At 45.8% G+C, this 21751-nt stretch overlaps 3 protein-coding genes across 6 annotated transcripts; 2 read left to right on the top strand and 1 right to left on the bottom strand.

The window, feature by feature from the left end:
* The first annotated feature begins 141 nt into the window (after positions 1-141).
* Positions 142-5820, top strand: LOC117969217 (interferon-inducible GTPase 5-like). The gene is made up of 2 exons (XM_034917124.2): positions 142-583; positions 2590-5820. Exon 2 carries the CDS (start codon positions 2597-2599, stop codon positions 3785-3787), a length of 1191 nt encoding a protein of 396 aa, XP_034773015.2. The 5' UTR covers positions 142-583; positions 2590-2596; the 3' UTR covers positions 3788-5820.
* An 814-nt stretch (positions 5821-6634) lies between these two features.
* LOC117434073 (interferon-inducible GTPase 5-like) lies at positions 6635-10638 on the top strand. Of its 4 annotated transcripts, none has more exons than XM_034056628.3 (3): positions 6635-7063; positions 8164-9374; positions 10304-10638. In XM_034056628.3, exon 2 carries the CDS (start codon positions 8171-8173, stop codon positions 9359-9361), a length of 1191 nt encoding a protein of 396 aa, XP_033912519.3. In that variant the 5' UTR covers positions 6635-7063; positions 8164-8170; the 3' UTR covers positions 9362-9374; positions 10304-10638. The 4 variants fall into 4 exon arrangements, with proteins under 4 accessions (XP_033912519.3, XP_034773017.2, XP_058876061.1 ...); XM_034917126.2 differs by having other exon boundaries at positions 10266-10638; XM_059020078.1 differs by having other exon boundaries at positions 6635-6741; positions 8164-10638.
* An 80-nt stretch (positions 10639-10718) lies between these two features.
* LOC117434064 (nonsense-mediated mRNA decay factor SMG9) lies at positions 10719-19549 on the bottom strand. Its single transcript, XM_059020076.1, has 14 exons — positions 19449-19549; positions 18602-18752; positions 18087-18161; positions 17139-17382; positions 16869-16966; positions 16370-16482; positions 15832-15943; positions 14387-14482; positions 13377-13462; positions 13043-13149; positions 12505-12612; positions 12079-12198; positions 11681-11822; positions 10719-11144 (listed from the first exon to the last, which is right to left on the bottom strand). The coding sequence occupies exons 2-14, from the start codon at positions 18722-18724 to the stop codon at positions 11066-11068; spliced, it is 1503 nt and encodes a 500-aa protein (XP_058876059.1). The 5' UTR covers positions 18725-18752; positions 19449-19549; the 3' UTR covers positions 10719-11065.
* Positions 19550-21751: the final 2202 nt, after the last annotated feature.

The following is a 21751-nucleotide window of genomic DNA, read 5'->3' as shown; positions in this document are numbered from 1 at the left end:
AGAAGCGGATTGATCTCAGCGTGGCCAGGTAACCCCTCCCCTCCCCACCCCACCCCACCCCACCCCACCCCACCCACGCTCTGTGTAAAGGAGTGTCTGTTACCCTGCGTTCAAAGTCCATTGACACTTGATTACCTCTGATCCTGGCTTCTGTGCTGTGCTTACCAGCAGTATTTGGTTCAGGGTTACCTCTGTCAATTCCAATTCAAATTGAAAAGACTTGAATCAAGTCCCTGCTGGTGCAGACCAAGTGGACCCCTGGTATAACTCATGAAATAGCTCTGGGTTCTTATGCCGAGGGAAAGGTTTATGAAAACACCACACAGAGGAATCAGTTCACTTGCCTGCAGCGCTGAAGGGGTTAAGCAAAGCAGCTTCCGTTCACTGAAGCTCTAGAGGTGTAGCCGGGAGTCACAGCGCACTGAAACCAGCAGCAGGGTCAGAGCTGTTAGGAAGGGAGGAAGCGCTTCACGTCTCACGCATCACAGGGTTTGCAGACAGGGCTGCTGTAGGTTTTTCTTCTCCTTTTCAACTTTTACAAACCGTTTGCCTGCATTGTGAACCAAGACTCGTCAGGCTCAAGGTAAAAGTGTTTTGCTCTTCAATGGTTTGCGTTCCTGAATCAAACAAGAAAAAAAAAGTGTATTTAGTTCTAGAGTTATTTTATTTCATATTTGAAAATGACGCTGGGAAGAAAAAAATGTATGGTTAAAAAAAACTTTTTTTTGTAATACTGTAAACGTGGAGCTCTGATTCTCAGTCTGATAATTACACCATGTAACAATTTTTTTTTTTTTTTTTTTGTTCCTGGGTAGTAAGTGTTATTTCCTAATTGCTTATGCCTCAAAAGTATAGAAAATGGCTATTATTCCCCACAAACTTTGCTTTTGTGACCAGGACAGTGATATTTTGAAATTTACCTATTTTCCAGAACATTCCAGATAGATTCAGTGCTGAGTAAACTTGGAGTAACTTCTAGAACTTTCCAGTAATATAAATAGTAGTATAAATACAGGGCCTTAAGCCCACCAGTTCAGTTTAGTTCCAGCTGCCTAAGTGGATACATATCTGCATTTTTCTGAGATGGCATCAAGGTCATAGGAGACTTCAAAATGGTGGCATTCCTGATGGGTCTCCAAGGCGGTTTTACCAAGTTTCCCTGCTATCTTTGCCTTTGGGACAGCAGGGACACCAAGGCGCACTACCACAGGCGGGACTGGCCACAGCGGACCGAGTTCTCTGTGGGGAGGAACAACGTCAAGTGGGAGCCACTGGTGGACCCCCGGAAGGTGCTGATGCCACCACTGCACATCAAATTGGGCCTTATGAAACAATTTGTCAGAGCTCTAGATAAGGAGTCGGCAGCCTTCAAGTATCTTCAAGACTTCTTCCCTAAGCTGTCTGAGGCAAAGGTCAAAGCCGGTGTCTTCGTCGGACCACAGATAAAGATGATCCTGGAGTGCAATGAATTCCCCAAGAAGCTCACTAGTAAGGAGAAAGCAGCTTGGAACAGCTTTGTCGCAGTGGTTCGGGGCTTCCTAGGCAATCACAAGGCCGAAAACTATGTGGAGCTGGTTGAGACTCTGGTGAAGAACTACGGCACAATGGGCTGTAGGATGTCCCTCAAAGTCCATATCCTTGATGCTCATCTTGATAAATTCAAGGAGAACATGGGAGCGTACTCTGAGGAGCAAGGCGAGCGCTTCCACCAGGATATACTGGACTTTGAACGCCGCTACCAAGGACAGTATAACGAGAACATGATGGGAGACTACATTTGGGGGCTGATTCGTGAAAGTGATTTACAGTATAATCGTAAATCTCAAAAAAATACTCACTTCTAAATCTTTTGTAGTCATTTTTGCTTTAATATAAATACATGTTAATTTGGATTCATATGTTGTTGTTTTCTGACTTTATGTGAACGAAAAGACACAAATTCGCCCATTTTCTCATTGGAAATAGGTAAATTTCAAAATATCACTGTCCTGGTCACAAAAGCAAAGTTTGTGGGGAATAATAGCCATTTTCTATACTTTTGAGGCATAAGCAATTAGGAAATAACACTTACTACCCAGGAACAAAAATTGTGTTACACGGTGTTCTCAATGATTGTGAAAGTAATTCGTACCGAGGAGGAGCGCAGACTGGACTAGATTGTTAATGCTGCCACCTTGCGAGTGACAAGGGAACTGCACTCAGCATCATCGAAATATATATACAGCAGACTGGCAAAACCGAACTAATCATCCTGAGAATAATAATAATAATAATAATAATAATAATAATAATAATAATAATAATAATAATAATAATAATAATAATGCCACTGCAGCGCAGTTTGAGAGCCAGTCCAGGTTTTACATTTCTTAGTGTTGTAAATGCTTTAGCCACTGATTATAGAATTGTGGTATTGAAGTTTGGATTCTACAGATTGACATCAGCCTGCATTCCACTAGAACAACAGCGTGGCTCGTTCAGCTTGGATTACCTGGGTTTGGGATTAGCGGGATGTTTATGTGGAAGAAAACCTTTTTTTTTTTTTTAACTGTATAGCCTATAATATTTTCCTACTACGTTTTATTTCAGATTAACCATGGCAGAATACGGTTTCGAGGAGATTGGTGAGGATGAAGTGAATGACATACGGGAAGCAATGGAAGCTGGGGGTTTAGCAGGGGCTGCAGAACGTATCCAGGCTTACCTGGAGTCGCTAGACAGCGTGGAGCTCAACATCGCCATCACCGGGGAGTCAGGAGCGGGCAAGTCCACCTTCGTCAACGCCTTCAGAGGACTGGAGGAGGAGGACGAGGGGGCAGCCCCGACGGGGGTGGTGGAGACCACCGCGGAGCCCACCGCGTACCCTCACCCCAAGTTTCCCAACGTCACGATCTGGGATCTTCCAGGGATCGGAACGCCGAACTTCAAAGCAGATGAATACCTGGAGCAGGTGAACTTCAAGCGCTACGATTTCTTCATCATCATCGCGTCCGAGCGCTTCCGATCCAACAACATGACGCTCGCCATGCAGATCCAGGAGATGAAGAAGAAGTTCTACTTTGTCCGCTCCAAGATCGACGAAAACCTCAGGGCGGAGAGCAGAAAGAGAGGCTACAGCGAGGAGAAGACTCTGGACCAGATCAGACAAAACTGCGTCCAGGGCCTGCAGGACCACGGGGTGAAGGACCCGCGGGTCTTTCTGATCTCCAGCTTCGACCTGAAACTCTACGACTTCGACAGGCTGGAGGAGACCCTGGAGAAGGAGCTCCCCAAACACAAGAGGCACATCCTGCTGCTCTCCCTGCCCAACATCTCCCTGCAAGTTCCAAAGCGGAAGCAGGAGGAGCTGCGAGCCAGGATCTGGAAACTAGCTGCCCTTTCGTGCGGGGTCGCCGCCGTGCCCATCCCCGGTCTCTCGGTAGTTTGTGACGTCGCTATCTTGGTTAGAGAGCTGACGCTTTACTACAACACTTTCAGCCTGGATGATGAATCCCTTCAGAGCCTGGCCCAGAGGGTGGGTAAACCAGTGGAAGACCTGAAGTCGGTGATCAAATCCCCGCTTGCAAAGGAGATATCGACTGATGTGGTCCTCAAGCTGCTGACGAAGGCAGAAGGAGGAGGGCTCATGTTGGCAGGGTACTGGCTCCGGATCTTCCCCATCATCGGATCTGTAGTGGCGCAAGGGATCTCGTTTGGAACCACCCGTTACATGCTGAAGAGCTGCTTGGAGGAGCTAGCGGAGGACGCACAAAATGTCCTTAAAAAAGCCTTTGAGGTGGAAGTATGAAGCCTCCCAATTAGTGGTTGCAATCCTGGGATCCTGTATGCTAATTCAGCTCCCAAAATCCCAGGATGTATAGAAGAGAATTATTATTTGTTTATTTAGCAGACGCCTTTATCCAAGGCGACTTACAGAGACTAGGGTGTGTGAACTATGCATCAGCTGCTGAGTCACTTACAATTACGTCTCACCCAAAAGAAGGAGCACAAGGAGGTTAAATGATTTGCTCAGGGTCACACAATGAGTCAGCGGCTGAGGTGGGATTTGAACCGGGGACCTCCTGGTTACAAGCTTGTTTCTTTAACCACTGGACCACACAGCCTCCTAGGATTGTATTAAGGCAACTGGTTCTGTTTTTAGTCGCGATTTTCCCTTGTTTTGTTATGTCTGCTTCACTTAGTAACTAGGCAACCAAGCCCTGCCGCTGAAATTAAAACCGTGAGATTTGGAATTTCGCTTTAATGGTAACAACCACTGTCTGCAGCTACTCAGCTCAACGTGGCAGAGGGAAATGAAAAATGGACTTTTACTGACTGTGACAAAGGAGACTCAGAGGTGACATTCAGTATGTACACGGGTCATTCCACGCCAACGCAACCACACAAAGGGGCGTTCTGTTGCTCGACCGTCTCAGATTTTGTTAGAAAAATTCACCTGGAGGTTTGCAACCTGGCCTGCTGAGTGGCAAAGGTCAACCTAAAGTGAAAAAATCACCCTGGGCTCAACTTAGACGCTACCATCATGTGTAGCACCTCGTTCGACTCTTTCACCCCAAAATCACTGCAAGATATTTTTGGATAGATGTTGATGAGATCTACAAGAATCAAGCAAAACACTTTGGTATCCGTGGATTTTGGAGTTTTGGCTGTTTTTCTGAGAACCAATTGAGGTTTTGGTAGTTTCAAATGGGTCTCTGTAACAAAGAAATCTAAGCTCCATGTGCAAGTTCATAACCTCTCAGCTCCAAGCTAGTGCCACTGGAAGCACACCCTGTCACTTTTTACTCTAGATCTAACCCCAGACAATGCACAATTGAAGACTAACGCCAATTTGGTTAGGACTATGTGGACAGGGGCAGCAGTGTGGAGTAGTGGTTAGGGCTCTGGACTCTTGACCGGAGGGTCGTGGGTTCAATCCCAGGTGGGGGACATTGCTGCTGTACCCTTAAGCAAGGTACTTTACCTAGATTATTCCAGTAAAAACCCAGCTGTATAAATGGGTAATTGTATGTAAAAATAATGTGATATCTTGTAACAATTGTAAGTCGCCCTGGATAAGGGCGTCTGCTAAGAAATAAATAATGATAATACTTTAGCCTCACCAAAGTGGCCATAAGCAATGCTCGAAAGCATGACAAATGCAACTTCAAAAAGCCAAAATTCACAGATACCAAAATGATTCTCTAGCCAAAGCTTGATATAATACACCTGTGGAAGCCATGTCTTTGAGCTTATCTTTCATATTATTATTATCATTTATTTCTTAGCAGACGCCCTTATCCAGGGGCGACTTGCAGTCATAAACAAACATACACTTCAAGAATCACAGTACTATACTCAGTCATTTCCACTTGACATTTTTACCGTCTACACAGATTTCACTGAACACATCGTTCAAACTCCCACTTATTCTCCACTCAGAGCTATAAAACCCTCTCGCTCCAGTTGCTGGTCCACTTGGTATACATGATCATCCCATTTCTCTACCATGATCACGTCCTCCTCCGTTCACAGAGCAGAAATGTGTGAACGACTGCATCAGAAAAGATACCATGCAAAGGAAACCGACGCGTCACTAACACCTGAACAAAACCCAGGTTACTGCACCAGGGTGCTGAAGAACTGTGTTTTTAAAAACGACTGACCTCTTCATGAACATGGCGTAGCTATTACCAAGGATTGTGTTTCTTACAGTAACGCGCTGGATCATTTTGTGCACAGTATTTTCATTTAGAAGAAGGAGCTCCTCCTCTATCACAAGGGACGCGCCTGACTGCTGTTGTGTAGCTATTTCAAATGAAGGTGGTGGTGGTGGTGCTTCTTAAAATAACGAGCTGAACTGTTCTGTAATGAATGTGTTTTTCGAGATCTCGACACACCTGCCTGTTGTGTGCTGGGGGTGAAATGCTTCGGCTGTTCTGGTCCTCAGCGTTTCCAGGAAAGCTGTTTCTTTCACTTTCACTTTACTGTAAAATCGGTTGTTTTTCATCCCTGTCATTAAAAGACTTGTTGTCGTAACAACCCTGGAACTCCTGTCAATCATTTACAACAAAGTGATTTTTATAAACGGATTCACGCAACCCAGCGCTTGACACGGACACACTGCACAGAGATTTTTGCACGAAAATTGCAATAAAATTCCAACAAAGAGTTTGGTGCAATTCTTGCTCCACTCATATGCAAATATACCTGCACTGATATTAAATATTTCAGCTTAAAAAGAACCCCTTTTTGACTCCGCTAGAAATGAAATGTCAACCATAGTGTTCATTTTGCTTGTATCCACGAGCATGCTTTAGTTATTAAATGACCCCTCCCACCCCACACACACACACTAAACAGCCTTTGTACACTTGAGAAGCCTGGTTGGCTGTCCAGTTTGTTTACATCCTCCAGAGGTAGTTTTGGCCGCACGAACACAAGCCAGGGTATCTGTTAAAACATCGGAACAATAAACAAAATGTATGAAGGAGAGGAGAGCATTCGACACATCGAAGCTCACCCGGGTTCTAGAAGCGGATTAATCTCAGCGTGGCCAGGTAACCCCAGGTAACCCCCCCCCCCCCCCTCCCCCCCTCCCCTCTGTATAAAGGAGTGTCTGTTACCCTGCGTTCAAAGTCCATTGACACTTCTGTGCTGTGCTTACCAGCAGTATTGGTTCAGGGTTAACTCTGTCAACTCCAATTCAAATTGAAAAGACTTGAATCAAGTCCCTGCTGGTGCAGACCAAGTGGACCCCAGGTATAACTCATGAAATAGCTCTGGGTTCTTATGCCGAGGGAAAGGTTTATGAAAACACCACACAGAGGAATCAGTTCACTTGCCTGCAGCGCTGAAGGGGTTAAGCAAAGCAGCTTCCGTTCACTGAAGCTCTAGAGGTGTAGCCGGGAGTCACAGCGCACTGAAACCAGCAGCAGGGTCAGAGCTGTTAGGAAGGGAGGAAGCGCTTCACGTCTCACGCATCACAGGGTTTGCAGACAGGGCTGCTGTAGGTTTTTCTTCTCCTTTTCAACTTTTACAAACCGTTTGCCTGCATTGTGAACCAAGACTCGTCAAGCTCAAGGTAAAAGTGTTTTGCTCTTCAGTGGTTTGCGTTCCTTAATCAAACAAGAATTGTACTTTAAAAAAAAAAAAAATTAAAAAAAAGTGTATTTAGTTCTAGTTATTTTATTTCATATTTGAAAATGACGCTGGGAAGAAAAAAATATATGATTAAAAAAACCTTTTTTTTGTAATACTGTAAACGTGGAGCTCTGATTCTCAGTCTCTGATTGCACTATGTAACACAATTTTTGTTCCTGGGTAGTAAATGTTATTTCCTAATTGCTTATGAGAACATGATGGGAGACTACATTTGTAAAGCGATTTACAGTATAATCATAAATCTCAAAAACTATTCACTTCTAAATCTTTTGTAGTCATTTTTGTATTACTTTAGTATAAATACATGTTAATTTGGATTCATATGTTGTTTTTTTCTGACTTTATGTGAACGAAAAGACACAAATTCGCCCGTTTTCTCATTGGAAATAGGTACATTTCAAAATATCACTGCTCTGGTCACAAAAGCAAAGTTTGTGGGGAATAATAGCCATTTTCTATACTTTGGAGGCATAAGCAATTAGAAATAACACTTACTACCCAGGAACAAAAATTGTGTTACATAGTGTTCTCAATGATTGTGAAAGTAATTCGTACCGAGGAGGAGCGCAGACTGGACTAGATTGTTAATGCTGCCACCTTGCGAGTGACAAGGGAACTGCACTCAGCATCATCGAAATATATATACAGTAGACTGGCAAAACCGAACTAATCATCCTGTTAATAACAACAACAATAATAATAATAATAATAATAATAATAATAATAATAATAATAATAATAATAATAATAATAATGCCACTGCAGCGCAGTTTGAGAGCCAGTCCAGGTTTTACATTTCTTAGTGTTGTAAATGCTTTAGCCACTGGTTATAGAATTCTGATATTGAAGTTTGGATTCTACAGATTGACATCAGCCTGCATTCCACTAGAACAACAGCGTGGCTCGTTCAGCTTGGATTACCTGGGTTTGGGATTAGCGGGATGTTTATGTGGAAGAAAACCTTTTTTTTTTTTTTTAACTGTATAGCCTATAATATTTTCGTACTACGTTTTATTTCAGATTAACCATGCCAGAATACGGTTACGAGGAGATTGGTGAGGATGAAGTGAATGACATACGGGAAGCGATGGAAGCTGGGGGTTTAGCAGGGGCTGCAGAACGCATCCAGGTTTACCTGGAGTCGCTAGACAGCGTGGAGCTCAACATCGCCATCACCGGGGAGTCAGGAGCGGGCAAGTCCACCTTCGTCAACGCCTTCAGAGGACTGAAGGAGGAGGACGAGGGGGCAGCCCCGACGGGGGTGGTGGAGACCACCGCGGAGCCCACTGAGTACCCTCACCCCAAGTTTCCCAACGTCACGATCTGGGATCTTCCAGGGATCGGAACTCCGAACTTCAAAGCAGATGAGTACCTGGAGCAGGTGAACTTCAAGCGCTATGATTTCTTCATCATCATCGCGTCCGAGCGCTTCCGATCCAACAACGTGACGCTCGCCATGCAGATCCAGGAGATGAAGAAGAAGTTCTACTTCGTCCGCTCCAAGATCGATGAAAACCTCAGGGCGGAGAGCAGAAAGAGAGGCTACAGCGAGGAGAAGACTCTGGACCAGATCAGACAAAACTGCGTCCAGGGCCTGGAGGACCACGGGGTGAAGGACCCGCGGGTCTTTCTGATCTCCAGCTTCGACCTGAAACTCTACGACTTCGACAGGCTGGAGGAGACCCTGGAGAAGGAGCTCCCCAAACACAAGAGGCACATCCTGCTGCTCTCCCTGCCCAACATCTCCCTGCAAGTTTCAAAGCGGAAGCAGGAGGAGCTGCGAGCCAGGATCTGGAAACTAGCTGCCCTTTCGTGCGGGGTCGCCGTCGTGCCCATCCCCGGTCTCTCGGTAGTTTGTGACGTCGCTATCTTGGTTAGAGAGCTGACGCTTTACTACAACACTTTCAGCCTGGATGATGAATCCCTTCAGAGCCTGGCCCAGAGGGTGGATAAACCAGTGGAAGACCTGAAGTCTGTGATCAAATCCCCGCTGGCAAAGGAGATATCGAGCGACGTGGTCCTCAAGCTGCTGATGAAGGCAGCAGGAGGAGGGCTGATGGTGGTGGAGTACTGGGTCAGCACCATCCCCATCTTTGGATCTATAGCAGCGGGAGGGATCTCGTTCGGAACCACCTATTACATGCTGAAGAGCTGCTTGGAGGAGCTAGCGGAGGATTCCTGCAACGTGCTGAAAAAGGCGTTTGAAACGGAGGTCTGATGAAGGGAATCCGGTAACTGCACATTGTTAAACAAATCCAGTCAAAATGTTGCATCAGTGTGGAGTAGTGGTAGCAGTGTGGAGTAGTGGTTAGGGCTCTGGACTCCAGACCGGAGGGTCGTGGGTTCAATCCCAGGTGGGGGACACTGCTGCTGTACCCTTGAGCAAGGTACTTTACCTAGATTGCTCCAGTAAAAAACCCAACTGTATAAATGGGTAATTGTATGTAAAAATAATGTGTAAAAAAAAAAAAAAAAAAAAAAGTGATATCTTGTAACAATTGTAAGTCGCCCTGGATAAGGGCGTCTGCTAAGAAATAAATAATAATAATTTTTTAACCTAATGTAAATGTGTCAGTTTGAATATATATTTTTTCCCCCTCAGTAAATCTAGTCTTTTAATGTTTTGTTGACACTGTTGCATTTTCTGTAATTTTCCATACACTGTGTATCTATTACACACACACACACACAGACACACACACACAGAGCAGTGTGCATTTACTAGAACACCAAGATGAGTCATTAGCAGCCTTCATCCATCCGCATGCAATTCTCACACCTCAGGCCCTCGTGCGTGTGAAGAGGTCAGAGACTCTCTGTTCTTTAATCAGGCGTCTTCTAAAAAAGCCTCCTGCGTTTTACCACGTGCGGCTACGTGTTCCCTTTTCTCTTCCCATTTTAAATTGAACGCATGTGTGGCCTATTAAAAAAGACAGCAATTGAAAATCAGACAATCGCTAACTTGTCAATTTTCAGTTACAGTGGCTTGATTTCACATGCAAAACAAACCAAGACTACTTTATATAGATATACACACACACACACACACACACACACACACACACACACACAAATAGGGTTAAGGTTATATATTCTGCAGTACTGTTCATTGTGTTCTGCAGGATACGATTCAGGGATATTTCTTTGGTATTTGTTGAAGATAGGACTGTGGCTTGGGATCCCTGGTTTTCTTTCGAGCTGCACTGGAAGAGACTGGAGAAGGAGCTCCTCCTCCATCACAAGGGACGCGCCTGACTGCTGTTGTGTAGCTATTTCAAATGAAGGTGGTGGTGGTGGTGCTTCTTAAAATAACGAGCTGAACTGTTCTGTAATGAATGTGTTTCGAGATCTCGACACACCTGCCTGTTGTGTGCTGGGGGTGAAATGCTTCGGCTGTTCTGGTCCTCAGCGTTTCCAGGAAAGCTGTTTCTTTCACTTTACTGTAAAATCGGTTGTTTTTCATCCCTGTCATTAAAAGACTTGTTGTCGTAACAACCCTGGTACTCCTGTCAATCATTTACAACAAAGTGATTTTTCTAAACTGATTCACACAACACAGCGCTTTGACACAGAAACATCTTGCATGTAAATTGTAATGCATTTTCAACAAAGAATTCGTGTTTCACCCATATACTGTACATAACATTTTAACAACAAGAACCACTTGAAAAATCGACAGCTTCCACAAACAAAGATGACTAACAAAGTCCGCTGGCAGCAGAACGAGCCGACTGCAGCTCTCTCTGGAGTGAGAAGCTCACGTCAACCCCACCCCAGTATCGTCCTGGAGGGTTCAGCACCCAGACTCCAAACACAGAGGCGTTTCTGAACCCTGCACAGCGTAGCCGCAGCTGGAGCACAAAGAAGATCTCCTCCTCCCCCCTCTCCTCTTCCTCGCCGTCATCTCCATGGAGACGGGACCCTACGACAGCAGCCGGCTGTACTCCGAGAGAGCCGACGACTTCTTCACCCCGTCCCAGATACGGGCAGCGTAGTGGAACCTGCGGGACACGGGAGCGTTTTCAAATCAGAGAGAACATTTACAAAAGCAGGAGGAGGCCGTTTCGGCCCCGCCGGTGGAGCACCGGGTCCTGGGAGCTGAGCGAGACTCGGTCAGGACGGGTCTTCAAGGATCCCACTGATTGGGCTTCACAAACAAGGCTAGTGTCGTAACCGAGTTCACAATGCAGCAGCACCATCCCCTCACACACACACACGTTGTGGATGACAGTGAGGCTGTTATACTTAAAATATACTTAGAAGTAAAACTGCTAGAGAGCTTAGTGTGGAGTTTTTGTCGTAGCTGTGGATGGGCCACTATGATGTGCAGTAAGATCTGGGAGTGTGTGTGTCTCCCTCCCTCCCTCCCTCTCTCTCAGCAGTGTCATTGCTGCAGTTCTTCTCAGTGAGGATGGTGTGTGTGTGTGTGTGTGTGTGTGTGTGTCTCTCTCATTGCTGCTGTTCTCACCAGTTCCTCTCAGTGAGGATGGTGTGTGTGTGTGTGTGTGTGTGTGTCTCTCTCTCTCTCTGTACTCACCAGTTCTTCTCAGTGAGGATGGTGTGTGAGAGCTGACAGCGGGACATGGACAGCACCTGGCTCCTCAGCTTGGACACCAGGGAGGTGAAGCTGGGGTGCCCCCTGTACCCCGGCAGCAGGGAGAAGAGGGGCGCGCCGGAGCCTGAGGGAACACAGCAAAAAAAAAAAAACAACACACACACCGCTTTTATAAAACTTCAAGATCTATGAAGCAGCCTGAAGTGATCTGGTCTCAAATCTATCCTAAGAGGAGACCGTGACATCGCTCCCCCGCAGCCGAGAACTTCTGATCCCCAGAGCACAGTCACAACTTTGTGCTGCAGCTGTGAAAAAACCTGATTAAAGCGCCTTGGTGTTCCCTGAGCTTCAGAAAGCCCTTCATCCAAACGACTGCTCACCTGCTCTGGCCTCGTCCCCCTCGCTGTCCATCACCGGGAGCAGGAACAGGTTCACCTCCGACCCCAGGTAGTCTCTGGGCAGCCCGGGGAAGATGTTGCAGTCCAGCATGGAGAGAGTCCCTGGGAAACGGAGCACGGTGAGTCAGAGACATGCAGGGGGACTGGACGAAACAAACGAGAGCGAGAGAGCGAGAGAGAGAGGGTGGTGCTCTGGTGGTTAAAGAAAAGGGCTTGATACCAGGAGGTTCAAATCCCAGCTCAGCCACTGACTCACAGTGTGTGCGTGCGTGCGTGCATGTGTGTGTGTGTGTGTGTGTGTGTGTGTGACCCTGAGCAACTCACTGAACCCCCTTGTGCTCCATACTTCGGATGAGACTTAAAACAAACGAGGTCCTGCTGGAAGTGTGTTCAGAGGTTCGCTGGTACCTTTGTATTTGAGGTGCGAGTGCATCATGAGCTTGTCAATCACGCTGTGCATCTTCTTCAGGGTCCGAGGACAGAAGTCATCCCTTCTGGATTTGTTCTGCAGGAAGACTGAGAGAGAGAGAGAGAGAGAGAGAGAGAGAGAGAGAGAGAGAGAGAGAGAGAGAGAGAGAGAGAGAGAGAGAGAGAGAGAGAGAGAGAGAGAGAGAGAGAGAGAGAGAGAGAGAGAGAGAGAGAGAGAGAGAGAGAGAGAGAGAGAGAGAGAGAGAGAGGAGAAAGAAAGAATGGACTATGTGCTATATCTAAAAACAGGAGAATATATATATAAGCTTTTTACTATTTACTGTCAACATGCCAGCCTGACAGTGAATTCATCAGATTAGTGAGTTACTGAATACTGAACTATCGAAGGGGCACTGTGTATTATATACACACATATACATATATTTATATATATATATATATATTATATATAGTAAAGGGTGCTGCGAGACACGCGCTCGCTCCCCTCGTTTCCCCCCGGCTGGGTCCCGGCTCTCACCGATGTGTGGGTAGTACTCGCTGCCCTCGTCAGACCCCGAGGAGCCGCTGGACTCGTGGCTGGTGGACGGGGTCGACGGCTTCAGCATCTCCGCTGTCTGCAGGAACCTGGAGTCATGATAAGAGGAGGAGTGAGGACTGGAAACACACCCACGCACGCACAAACACACACACATGCACGAGGAGCATCGAGGACTGGAAACACACACACACACACACACACAAACACACACACATGCACATGCACGAGGAGCACTGAGGACTGGAAACACACACACACACACACACACACACACACACACACACACACACACACAGAGAGAGGCTGTGGTTACCTGTAGAGGCTGAGGTCCGTGAACCAGTCCTGCACCACGAGCACCACGTGACACACAGTGAAGAGGAAGGCAGCCACCTGCAGGGACTGGGGGAGGCAGGGTCAGTTTCAGGGAGGAACACAGAGGCACACGCAAACGATCCACACTCAAACTGAACTGCAGGACCGTTTAAATATTTAAAAAAAGAAATAGGACCAGCCCGGGCATTTTACTGTTTCAAATATATGAAGGCTTTAGGTTTAGCAGCATTGATCTTGAAATATTTGCATACCCTGGATTAACAAAAAGAGAGTGAAGAAATAAAAGATTTCTCAGCACAAAGAAATCTTAGCTCTCCTGTATGTATGTATGTACACAGTATATATCATACAGGGATGAAGGCTATATTTGCATCCTGAGCCATTCAGGAAAAAAAAAGGCTTAATACCACAGTAGTGACGTCAAAGAGTGGTAATTCCTCTAGAGGAAAATATACTTGAACTTTGACCCATTCGACTCCTCGAGACCATCGCTTTGAATTCAAACACAAAATGTCTCGTTTTCAATCACTCGACAACACCCACAGCACAGAAATGTTCATTAATGATCATCAAAATGAGAATACGTTAAAAAAAATGATGTCAAGCTGGTTCAGAAACTGGAGAGGAACGGGAAATTAAAACAAGGTAAAGGCGATCATCCAAATAAAGCTGAAGCTCTGACACATAACGACACAGAACGTCTGTACAGCGCTGAAACACGACGTTTAAAAAAAACAACCCAACTGTACTGCTGAACCTCGTCTTCTTTAATATCAGCATCACAAGGGATTTTAAAAAACAACAGACGGGCCTCTTCAGTGAGTCACAGGGAAACAATTCCATCTCGGGTTTCTGAGACAGTTTATAAACTCCACCTTCGCTCTCGTGGTTTATGATGTCACAGAAACCCTGGGTGGAATTGTTTTCCTGTCACTCACTGAAGCCCATCTCTTATTCCATATAGACACAGATAAGCACGTATGGACTGACCTGCATCTCCACGTAGGTGTGGGGCAGGTTATACTCTGGGGGCAGCTTGCGGTCATTATTGATCAAGTGGTCCAATATGGAGGGACTCAGGATGGGCTGTGAGAGTGAGAGAGAGAGGGGGGGGGGGAGCGAGAGAGAGCGAGAGAGAGAGCGAGAGAGGGGGGAGAGAGAGAGCGAGAGAGGGGGAGAGAGAGCGAGAGAGAGAGCGAGAGAGAGAGGGGGAGAGAGCGAGAGAGAGGGAGAGGGGGAGAGAGAGAGAGAGAGGGGGAGAGAGCGAGAGGGGGAGAGAGAGAGAGAGAGGGAGAGGGGGAGAGAGAGAGAGAGGGGGAGAGAGAGAGCGAGGGGGAGAGAGAGAGCGAGAGAGCAAGAGACACAGAGAGGCATTATTATTATGTGTTTATTTAGCAGACGCCTGTATCCAAGGCGACTTAAAGAGACTAGGGTTTGTGTGTGTGCGTGAACTATGCATCAGCTGCAGAGTCACTTCTGGCTTGCTCAAGGTCACCGGTTCATCTTGCTCACACGGGATGTCGTGTGTAATGGAATTTTTATAACATTGCAATTGCTTGGCTTGCTCATTAACATAAACAAATCTGTTTAGGGTAACAATGTAGAATGTAACGTTAAGTAGAATCCTGTCCTGAGCCGATAGGGCTAGCAAGACATGAAATATGAACAATAATAACTTTATGTATGAGAAGTATAAAAAGTGTATGTGTGTTAGGTTGAACTGGCTGTTCTTTGGAACTCACGAGGGGAGCATTTCCCCCATCAGTTAAGGTAGCAACAACCAATCAGACTCACCATCAATCACCCCATCCGGACAGACCTATCACAGTAAAATAAACAACTCTGTTGGAAACCACAGATAACTTGTCCAAACCAGTTTAAACCGCCATATGGGTGCAATTCTGCTTTTTATGCAAACTGTCTCATGACTGTCCCAATAAGGACATAGTTTCTGTTATAGAATGCTGTGTTGTGATTGCCTCTCTTTTCTGTTGTATAGCCATGCCTTATATGTACTGACTATATAATTTCCTGTTTTATGCAATCATTAGAACTGCTATATAATGATGAACAAATGTTAGCAAAGTGTGCGATTCTGCGATTGCTAACAGAGTCTGCGTCACTCTGTTGAACGCTCCAGTTTGCAAACTTATTAAAGAAAACTCCGATTATTTTACATCGTCTCCTCATTGAAGTCTCTTCTGGGTCATATTGAAGTACTTTGAAAACTTCTACAACACGTGCAAAACAGGGGCGCAAACTAAACAAGCGTGCTTTCCTTCAAAATCACAAAAGCTTCTCAGTTTAAGAGAACCCCTTCCGGACGAGAAGAGGACGTTCAGCCCATCAGCGCTCGCCCGCTTCCCAGCGATTCAGCACCGGTTGCCCCAATAATCATGTGTACGTGTGTCTGTCTCTCACTCTCTCTCTCTCACCTGAGTGTCCAGGAATATGATCCTCTCCTGAGTTATGAAGAAGTCGATGCCGCTGCTCTGGTTCCCTCCCCGCTCTTTAATCTCCTGGCTCTGGGTCCGGAACACGTACGACCTGCAGGGGAACGCAGCATCAGGAAAAAAAAGAAAATAACACAGGAAACGGAAAAGGTGCAGATTACTGAAGAGGCATCTGTAAGTGATCGTTTAGATCAACGGACTGACCCCAGACATCTAGTGCGTTCATTTTTATAGGCAAATAGATGAACTTTATACATGTTCCCTAGAACGGTGAGATCACTTGATAAGAATCGCAATTCCCTCCCCTGCAACATCACAACATGACACAGGCAGGGACGGGACTCCCGCTGCATAGCACTTTGATCCAGTCCTGGTTTTAATACAACTTTAAAAAGACACACCTGAGCTTGTTACCTACACACACGGTGGTTGGCTAATCAAGCTGGTAGTGAAACCTGGACTGGGTGAAGCAAGGGGAGTCTCACTGCCATCCCTGCACAGACGTTACATTTCATCTCACCGCTGGTCCTCCTCGGGGGTGTTGGCTGACAGCAGTGACATCACCGTGGACTTCCCAGTGCCCTGCAGTCCTATCACCCCCACCACCAGCATGTCTGTCTGGTCCAAAAGATACTGCGGACGACAGCCAAGAACAAACAGCAGCTCAAACAACACACACACACACACAGATCCGTGAATAATGTATTTCAACACCTCAAGGTTTGTCATATCATGAGCTCTGCAGCCAATAAAAAACTAATTCAAAACTAAAAAAACACAGCGATGTCTCAACGCGCCTTTTAAAACGCTAATATTTAGTACGGCCAACCTTTGACATCAAGAACAGCTTGGCACCTTTTTGGCATTGTGTCTGTGTGCTGCCTCACAATCTCCGGTGTGGTTCAATTGCATTTTTCTTGAAGTTGTATCCACAGACTTGCTTTTGTCAAGCATGGAGTCCGATAAACTCCAGAAGCAACCAGGGTGTTGGAACACATTTGAGTTGCTCCCGGCCTCACCTCCATGGCGCTGTCGCACCAGTTCATCTGCTCGTCCACCAGCTTGATGCTGTGCTTCATCTTCTCCGGGGGCAGGAGCTTCGCCTGGCCAATCACAGCTGCGGGTGCACAGGAATCAGCCAATCGTGAGAGGCGGGCGGGCACAATCAGGCACAACACAGACTAAAGCACCCTTAACACCTGGGCTTGTTATTACCTCAACACAGTGTGGCTGGTATTGAAACCTGGACTGGGTGACAGGGTCTTACTGCCCCCCCTGCTCGTACTCACGGTCCACAGAGCCACCGGGCGCTGCCGAGGCCATGCCCCGATTCTGGATCTGGTAGACCGGCTGGGTGGGGCGCTGGCCCTCCTTCTCCCCCTTGGCTGCGATGCCGGGGCCCTGGGCGGCCCCGTCGACGGGCAGGGCCGGCTTCCCCTCCTCCCGGGACTTGATCAGAACGATCGGCTTCTCCACAGAGGCGCTGCTGCTGCTGCTGCTGCTGCTGGGAGCCCCAGCCTGGCTGGGTTTAGACTGGAACACAACAGCAGGGGTGGAAATGAGACCGCCATTGGAGTTTGAGATCCCAAGAAAATGCCCTTGTCTTGTGTAGCCTTTAACTGCACCAATCGATGCAAGAAAGGACAGGACACTATCTGTCTGTCTGTGTCTATCTACCTGATCACTGTCATACTGCAGGGATGGAAATGAGGCTCCTGTTGCACAGCAGTGTGATCCAGTCCTGGTTTCTCTAGGAGTTTAATAATAAGACACACCTGAGCTTGTTACCTATACACACTGGGGGCTGATCAAGCTGGTAGTAAAACCTGGAATAGGTGAAACTGCCGTGCAATAGGAGCCTTAATGCAATAGGAGTCTTAATGGGCAGCAGTGTGGAGTAGTGGTCAGGGCTCTGGACTCTTGACCGGAGGGTCGTGGGTTCAATCCCAGGTGGGGGAACACTGCTGCTGTACCCTTGAGCAAGGTACTTTACCTAGATTGCTTCAGTAAAAAACCCAACTGTATAAATGGGGAATTGTATGTAAAAATAATGTGATATCGTGTAACAATTGTAAGTCGCCCTGGATAAGGGTGTCTGCTAAGAAATAAATAATAATAATAATAATAATAATAATAATAATAATAATAATAATGCCATCCCTGTATTTTATAGTTCAATCAGAAGAATAAAACATCCAATACGTTTCAGACTGGTCTTCTGTAAAGGACAGCCTTACCCTCTCCGACGGGGGCTTGGCGAGAATGATGGGCGTCTTCTGCAGCGTGGGACCCAACGACTCCTCACTCCCATCCTGGTCATCAAAACACAGCAACAGCATTGAAATAAGAGAGGCAACCATTTTACTGAGCAACACACCTGTGAATCTGATACAGGACGGGTTTGTTTCCAAAATACAAAACAAGACTGTTAGACCAGGGATGGGAATCAGACTCCTACTGCGAAGCAGCTTCACTCATTCCAGGATTTATTGCATGTTTAATTAGTCACAGTGTAGAGGTAACAAGCTCAGGTGCGTCTTGTTAAATTCATAGTAAAACCTGGACTAGGTCAAACTGCTATGCAATGAGAATCTTATTCCCAATACTGGATCATTTATTTTGTTACAAATATTTTCTGGGACGATCATGCATGGGTTGTGTGTGTGTTTGTATATTTCTTATATATATTCAAATATTTTATTTTGAAAAAAAAAAATCATTTTAAAACTGCAACAAACTGTATTGCACTCACCCGCCGCTCTCTCCCCGGGCCCGAGAGGTTCTGCCCAGGAAGCCCCGGATCTCTCTCTCGCCTCCTCCTCCGCCTGCGACCCGGTACGTACATCCCGGGCTGACTGTGACCCGATTCTGACATCCTCACAGCCTTCAGGAACTGTATTCACCTTCACAAAGCAGAGACCGGGGAGAGCCCGTTTCAAAGCAGCCACAGGGAGCGGATACCCATTCAAACTGAAGCTGAGGGAACACTAAGACACTTTTCAACAACAAGGGCTTAAAACCTGCTTCCTAGAAACCTAGTTTGAAGCAACGTTGCTGTTTCAAATCCCAAATCTCCCCTGGTGTGGCCTGAAACCAAGTTACAAAGTGGCTTCGTGTTCCCTCGGGTTAAGAACTTAAAAAATAACAACAACAATAACATTAATAATAATAATAATAATAATAATAATAATAATAATAATAATAATAATAATAATAATAGCAAAGTGCCTGACTGACATGACTATCAATATCGAGACACATATTGGAAACGTTGAATGGACCGTCTCTAAATGATCTAGTCGTGTTGCTTGAAATAACCAGTTGCCTGTCAAACGTACCTAACAAATTGCTTAGTCTCAGACCGACTTATTTTATTTACATATCTTTTTACAACAACAACTTAATTAAAATAATTAATCTTTGTATTTCGACTAACGCTATGTCGTTCTTTAATGCTAGTACTGTAATTTCATTAAACTACAAAGAAACCACACACGTTTAAACAGCATTGTGAAGAAAGGTACAGCAGTCAAATAACTGCATTAAATTATAAGTAATTAAGTAATTAGTTGTATTTTGATAACACGACAGTTGCTCACCTCACTCAGACTTCAGTCTCCTATCAACACAACGCGAACCAGTCCGCAGTGCGCACACACACACGGCTCGGGTAGGAAACACGCTCGGGAATTATAGGTTCCACTACAGTCAACGTCCCTAAACGCCGGCCACAATTTTTAATACAAATAAATCAATAAATATAGTTTATGAAAAACAAAAAAAGCAGATGTCACTGTTTACACAATTAATTTTTATTTATTTATTTATTTCTGAGAGATTGTAAACTCTTCACTTTATTATTATTATTATTATTATTATTATTATTATTATTATTATTGTTATTATTATTATTATTATTATTATTATTATTATTATTATAAACGGCGGCGTCACTTATTTTATTTGGTACATATTTATAACGACCCTAAAATAGAGAAAATAAAAGCTGTATAAAGCTGATCCCGCTTGCTAACTGCCCGTAAAGTAACTTTTTTAAATTGTCATGACAACATAAAATAAATACTGTCGGAATGAAACCAGGTGAAGGACGTTTGGGATTTGTAGTTTGTGTTAATTATACCAGCGAACCGAAAGTAGAAAGTAAATTCACTACGTTGTTAAAATAAAAACAAATTAAAAAAAGGCGACGAGTTTCAGTTTGTGGGTATGGATCTGACGGTGAAAGTAATGTTATAAAATATTTATTTTATTCTTAAGGAGTCACGTTTTAATACATGCATGTTCTACCGTTTGGTTATATCGCAGTTATAACATTTATAACACTCGCTAACAGTTTCTGTGTTACGGTATAAAGTTTATGCAAACTCTAGTCACTTTTTCAATACGTGACTGTTTACACGTGGGCAGAGGTAACCCTAGGGTTAGCATGCCTGGAAACTAGCTCAAACCCCCACTGGATCTCAGCGATCACATGGCACTGTTTAAAGGTATGTGTAAAAGACAGCTTCACTCTTTTGCACTTGTGTTTTACAAGTTCTTGTGACAGTCAGGGATGAAGAGCAGGTTCTTGTGATAGTCAGGGATGAAGACCAGGTTCCTGTGACAGTCAGGGATGAAGACCAGGTTCCTGTGACAGTCAGGGATGAAGACCAGGTTCCTGTGACAGTCAGGGATGAAGACCAGGTTCCTGTGACAGTCAGGGATGAAGACCAGGTTCCTGTGACAGTCAGGAATGAAGACCAGGTTCCTGTGACAGTCGGGGATGAAGACCAGGTTCCTGTGACAGTCGGGGATGAAGACCAGGTTCCTGTGACAGTCGGGGATGAAGACCAGGTTCCTGTGACAGTCAGGGATGAAGACCTGGTTCCTGTGACAGTCAGGGATGAAGACCAGGTTCCTGTGACAGTCAGGGATGAAGACCTGGTTCCTGTGACAGTCAGGGATGAAGACCAGGTTCCTGTGACAGTCAGGGATGAAGACCTGGTTCCTGTGACAGTCAGGGATGAAGACCTGGTTCCTGTGACAGTCAGGGATGAAGACCAGGTTCCTGTGACAGTCAGGGATGAAGACCTGGTTCCTGTGACAGTCAGGGATGAAGACCTGGTTCCTGTGACAGTCAGGGATGAAGACCAGGTTCCTGTGACAGTCAGGAATGAAGACCAGGTTCCTTTGACAGTCAGGGATGAAGACCAGGTTCCTGTGACAGTCAGGGATGAAGACCTGGTTCCTGTGACAGTCAGGGATGAAGACCAGATTCCTGTGACAGTCAGGGATGAAGACCAGGTTCCTGTGACAGTCAGGGATGAAGACCAGGTTCCTGTGACAGTCAGGGATGAAGACCAGGTTCCTGTGACAGTCAGGGATGAAGACCAGGTTCCTGTGACAGTCAGGGATGAAGACCAGGTTCCTGTGACAGTCGGGGATGAAGACCAGGTTCCTGTGACAGTCAGGGATGAAGACCAGGTTCCTGTGACAGTCAGGGATGAAGACCAGGTTCCTGTGACAGTCAGGGATGAAGACCTGGTTCCTGTGACAGTCAGGGATGAAGACCAGGTTCCTGTGACAGTCAGGGATGAAGACCAGGTTCCTGTGACAGTCGGGGATGAAGACCAGGTTCCTGTGACAGTCAGGGATGAAGACCTGATTCCTGTGACACTCGGGGATGAAGACCTGGTTCCTGTGACAGTCAGGGATGAAGACCAGATTCCTGTGACAGTCGGGGATGAAGACCAGGACGTTGTCTCGCTGGGCACGGTGAAGATGGAAGCGGATGAAGACTGGGAAGACGAAAGGGAGGAGGTGGAAGAGGTGGAATTGGGGGTTAATTACGTAAGTACCGGAGAGGCCTCACTTTGTTGCAAATTTCTGATGAGGAAGAGAG

The sequence above is a fragment of the Acipenser ruthenus genome, unplaced genomic scaffold (assembly GCF_902713425.1).
Source record: "Acipenser ruthenus unplaced genomic scaffold, fAciRut3.2 maternal haplotype, whole genome shotgun sequence".
Classification (NCBI taxonomy): domain Eukaryota; kingdom Metazoa; phylum Chordata; class Actinopteri; order Acipenseriformes; family Acipenseridae; genus Acipenser; species Acipenser ruthenus.
Note: the sequence above shows the minus strand (reverse complement) of the source record. Positions and strands in the feature narration are given on the sequence as shown.